The sequence below is a fragment of the Petaurus breviceps genome, unplaced genomic scaffold (genome assembly GCF_028583685.1).
Source record: "Petaurus breviceps papuanus isolate PSGF00001 unplaced genomic scaffold, PetGlider_PUasm1.0 182, whole genome shotgun sequence".
Lineage (NCBI taxonomy): Eukaryota > Metazoa > Chordata > Mammalia > Diprotodontia > Petauridae > Petaurus > Petaurus breviceps.
Window position 1 is genome coordinate 2,053,685 of NW_027185786.1, and position 5,210 is coordinate 2,058,894.

The window sequence follows — 5,210 nt, forward strand, 5'->3', positions numbered from 1 at the left end:
AAATGTTAAAATATATATATATATATATATATATATATATATATATATATATATATATATACTATTATTAATACTATTTTACATGTAATTGGGAAATAAGATATACAGGCACTGGGGCATAGTGATCCACCGTGCCCTACTGGAAAAGTCAAAGGGGGTATAGGAGAAGATATGGGAGAGAGCAGATTGGAGGAGGGGATATCCTGTGGGACTGCTATTTTGGAGCAGTGGGTAGGGGAAAAACGGTGAGAAAATTTGTAACTCAAAATCTGGCGGAAATGAATGATGTAAATCAGAAGTTAATAAAGCATTTGAAAAATGAAAAAAAAAATTGGATGAAAAATCATGAGATCACAGATCTAGGGCTAGAAAGGACTTCAGAGGAAAATGAGTCCAACCCCCTCATTTCACAGATAAGCAAACTGAGACAGAGGTGAAGTCACTTGTCTGGGGTCACACCGCTGCGAAGTGTATGAGGCAGGATTAGAATTCGGGTCTTCCTGACACCAAATCTAGGGCTCTGTTACACCCTGCTACTTCTCAGGGGTCTGAGAATGCTCAGAGTACAAGCTAAGGGCATCTGGCAGCCAGGGGCTCCTCTCCTCTCCCCACATCTCTAGTACATGGGCCTGGGCTCAGGCACTGTCTTGGCTGATGCCTCTGGGTCCTCTAGAGTACATATCTCCCTTCTACTTCTGCAGCCTAGGTGTCCCTCTGATCTTTCCAAAGTTTCAGGACCCGAAGGGATGATATGGGAAATGAAAACATATGAGAGGGGTTAATGGTAGCTTGAGGTGGTTCACTCCCTTCAAAGGCAGGGGGAAGAGTGAAGGTTACCTGCACAATCCTGGAAGAATGGTCTCCAAAAGAGGGAAGCCCTCGAAGCTGGCTCATGCTGGTGATGGGGCCACTTAGGGCCCTGAGCACTGAGGCGGCCCGGCGGAAGGAGAGGAACCGGCCCTGGCTGTCCTCAAAACCTGCAGCCTCTGCCAGGGTCTCCAGGGCCTCCTGGAAGGATATCACGTCAAAGAGCGTCAGCAGCCTCATGGCCTCACGTGGATTACATCAAGTCAAGCAATGATGGGAGGTAGCCAAACATGGAATGGGTGGTTTAGGGACCTAGTGGGTTTCTGGTTATTTTTGTTGTTCAGTCCTTTCAGTCTGTGTGGAGTTTGGATTCATGTGTCTGGCTCTTTGTGGCCCTCATTTTGGGGTTTTCTTAGTAAAGTTACTGGAGTAGTTTGCCATTTCCTTCTCCAGGTCATTTTACAGATGAGAAAACTGAGGCAAACAGGGTTAAGTGACTTGTTCAGGGTCATACAGCTAGTAAGCATCTGGGGTCAGATGTGAACTCATGAAATAAGAATCTTCCTGACTGCTGGCTGGTAGTGTCAAACAGAGGTTAATCACTTATCTATAGCGAGAATTCTTTGTTGAGTATGAGTTATATTATATGCCTGCTGAAGTCAAATTCCTAAATTTAGAGCAAGAAGGGGACCTCTGAGGCCCCCCCACCCACACAATTTTATTTTCAGTTCCAAATTCTCTTCCTCCTTCCACCCTTCTCCCACCCATTAAGAAAGCAAGAAATACCACACCATTATACATGGCCACCCCATTTGACAAAGGGGAAAATTGAAAGTGAGTCTGGGAAGTCACTTGCCCAGTGAACAGAAGGTTTGAACCCAAGTCCACTGAACTTGAGAACACTGTGTCATGCTGCCTGGAGCCTGAGATACAACTAAGGTTGGGACGACTGGATCTTTGCTCCAGGGTGCTGATATTTAGAGGGGCGCATTCCATCAACTCTCCCACACCCCAGAACTCCCTCTTCTGGCTTTGCCTAATTGTGAAATCCTGGGAATACCAAGGTGTGCTGTTAGATCATCGGTTCCTTGAGGGCAGGGATTGTCTTTTGACTCTTTGTATCCCCAGTGCCAGGCACACAGCAGGTGCTTAATAAATGTTTACTATCGATTATTCCTAAACCTGCTCTCTGAGCAACCAACCACCAAAGAAGGCAGGGCAAATCCAAACTCCAAAAATATGACCTAAATCCCAATTGAGTGTAGGACACCAGGGGAATGATAAAATTTAAATGGGAATGAGTCCTTGACTTCAGGAGGCTTAGGGTCTAGCAGGGACATGTGATAATAGGTGAGAAGACTTGGATACATAATAACATGAAGCTATATAAGAAAAATTCAAACATAAAGTGCTGGGCAAGGTCTGGGGAGCTGGTTTTCACAGGGGGAGGGGTTAAGGTGGGTACAGAAATCAAGGAAATTTTCATGGAAGACAGCATCTCACCAAACAAGTAAAAAGGGGGGGGGAGGGAGGGCACTTTAAGCATCAGAACAGCATGAGCAAGGGCATGGAGGTAGGACAGTCAAGGTCATCCTCCAGAATTTTGCCTGGGGAGTACAGAAAGTATCGAGAGGAATAATGGAACAAAAAGATAGGTGTCTGAAGCAGGAGGCTGAGCCCAGCAGCAGAAAGGTAGGGAGGTATCGGAGCACAGAGGGCCAGGAAAGGTTCATAGATACACAGCAGGAAGAGACCTCTGAGATCAAGTCTACCCTCCTCATTATACCCGAGAAGAAAATGAGGAACAGAGAAGCCCAATGACTTTAATTGTGTGACCCTGGGCAAATCACTTAACCTCTGTTTGCCTCAATTTCCTCAGCTGCAAATAGGGATAATAATGGCAACTGCCTACCAGGTTGTTGTGAGGCCTGCAAAGCACTGAATGCAGTGCCTAGTATGTAGTAGGCACCCTATAAATGCTTATTCCCTTCTCTTCCCCTTGCCTAGCGGGGTCACGCAGCTGATAAGTATGTGAAGCACAATCTGAACCAGGATCTTCCTGATTCCAGGTGCAGTAATCTATTCGCTGCCCTATTTAGCTGGTTTGCATGAAGGAGTTTAGTTTGGTGGCAGCACCAAGGATGGATTGGAGGGCATGTGACCATACTGTGAGTCTGGTTTCTGGGGAGGTCTACAGCCCTAGTCTTTACCGTAAAGCACAGATTATGGTGGGTGAGGGGTGTGTGTCGCTGACATGCATAGGCTGGCAAAGAGTTCGGATCCGCCTGGCTCCTCGTGGGTAAGGAAACCTGTGAAGACACAGAGGAATGACCAAGGGTAAGCACTGCTTCTCCTGCTCAGAGGACATCCCCATCTAGGAAAACCCTGAATGCAAAATCAAAAATGTCATCTTCATGCCCTCTGGCACCCCCAGGTGCTGTGAGTACTGTGTTCCCAAAGTCACTATCCAGTGCCTACCCCTCTGAGCCTGCCACACCAACGCTAGGCCTGTTCCCCAAAGGCGTCAAAGCAAGAGGGAGGGGACCCATGTGGTCTATTCATAGCAGCTTTTTTTGTGGTTGCAAAGAACTGGAAACTGAGGGAGGTGCCCATCCATTGGGGAATGAATGGCTGGATAAATTATGGCACATGAATATGACAGAATGCTATTAGGCTGTAAGAAATGATGATGAGGGTTTCAGAGGAAGCTAGCAAGACTTGTATGAACTGATGCACAAGCAGAAGCAGAACAATTTATATAACATATGACCAACAGTGATTCCAGAGGACCAATGAAGAACTCTGATCATCCTCTAGTCAGGTCGCCCCACGTCCCCAGGGTACATTTTGGAATGGCCAATGTGGGAATGTCTGGCTTGACCAGGCATACCTGTTACAAAGACTTTATCTTTATTATCTTTTTTAATCTTCTGTCCAGCAGTGCCCGGTACCTAACAGACACTTAATACATTCTTGACGCACTGGATAAATGACAGAATTGTGGATAACCATTAAATTTGATTTTTGGGAAGATGTCAGAACTCTCTGGGGTTGATAATTGAATCTTGATTCTAATCCCTTCCTTCCCTCCATGATGGATTATTTCCTATTTGTCCTGAATGTCTTATTTTTACACAGTTGTTTACATGTCTCTTCCCTTAGATTCTGAGTTCCTTGAGGGCAGGAACTGTTTTTTGTCTTTCTTTATACCCCTCAGCACTTAACATAGTGCCTGGTACATACAGGTGCTTAGTAAATATTTATTGATCAAATACATTCAATTTAACAAGGGTTTACGGTTATAAAACCAGAAACTAAACAGATTTGCCCTCAAGGAGCTTCTATTCTACTGAAGGGAAAAATGTAAACAAATAAGTAAGTAGATACTAAATTAATGAAAAAGTGAGGGCTTAGGCTGGGACAGGAGAGACCTTTCAGAGGTGGCAGTTTTTGAGAAAAGTTTTTGAAAAGAGCTGGGAGTTCCAAAAGGAGGGTGAGAATTCCAGGTGTGTGTGTGAGGGACAGACAGACTGTGCCCTGAAGGCCTAGACACAGCAAGGAGACCAATATGGCTGGAACAGACAAGTGTGGAAACAGGCTGAATGGAGTCAGACTGTGAAAGGCTTTATATGGCAATCAGAGACATGTATTTTGTCCTAGAGGCCACAAAGAACTTTGGTCCTTCTTAAATCTTAATGACTGAGGCCAGTTTCCTGGGAATCTACTAACACCGAGCAATCCCAAGAGAGATTGAGCCCAGAGCAAAGGCTGTAGTCCCACAGGTTCCTTCTCGAAGGGAATCCCACAGCATCTCCTGGGAGGGCCCTCCCCCATGGCCTAGCTCACCCCCAGGCAGTGTCGGCTTTCTACTGGCACAGGCTTCCCCTGGCCCATGCTCTCGGTGAACCAGCTGATATTCAACAGCAGTGGCCTGGGAAGGCTCCCAGAGGCCCCTAACACACCATCCAGCCAACGAGATGCTTCTGCTGCTGAGCTTCCCTCCATCACCACATGGGTCACCTCCGGGCTGGGTCCACACAGAACAAGACAGAGAAGACAGTCAGAAAGGGAGACTTTTCCAGGCCAGGGCCAGTCCACTCTCCCCAGAAACAGAACTTTCAATAGCTGCCCCCTCCCACCTCAGCTGTTCAGAGGCTGCTTCGACAGGACCCCACTTGTAAGCCACTGTGCCCTAGGGAAATCCCTTGCCTTGATCACCCTTGCCTCTGCTGATGCCATCTCCTGCCCACATCCTCCTCTGCTATTTTTTTTTCTGGGTTATCTACCCTACAGGAAAACCTCACTCAAAATAACTCCCTCAGCAGGATGCCCAACCCCAGGCGCGGTTAGGCGTGACTGCCTCTGTCCGGGTGAGATCAAAGGCTTCTGGGGGCATTTTCCCA

At 46.7% G+C, this 5,210-nt stretch overlaps 1 protein-coding gene across 2 annotated transcripts in view; it reads right to left on the bottom strand.

Annotated features, from left to right (window-relative positions):
* Positions 1-5,210, bottom strand: part of POLM (DNA polymerase mu) — a 17,662-nt gene that overhangs the window by 11,764 nt on the left and 688 nt on the right. For both annotated transcript variants that reach the window (XM_069087569.1, XM_069087570.1), the window contains exons 2-4: positions 4,654-4,834; positions 3,018-3,116; positions 838-1,008 (exon numbers count right to left, since the gene is read on the bottom strand). In XM_069087569.1, the coding sequence (XP_068943670.1) occupies positions 838-1,008; positions 3,018-3,116; positions 4,654-4,834 (451 nt within the window). The remainder of the gene's footprint in view (positions 1-837; positions 1,009-3,017; positions 3,117-4,653; positions 4,835-5,210) is intronic.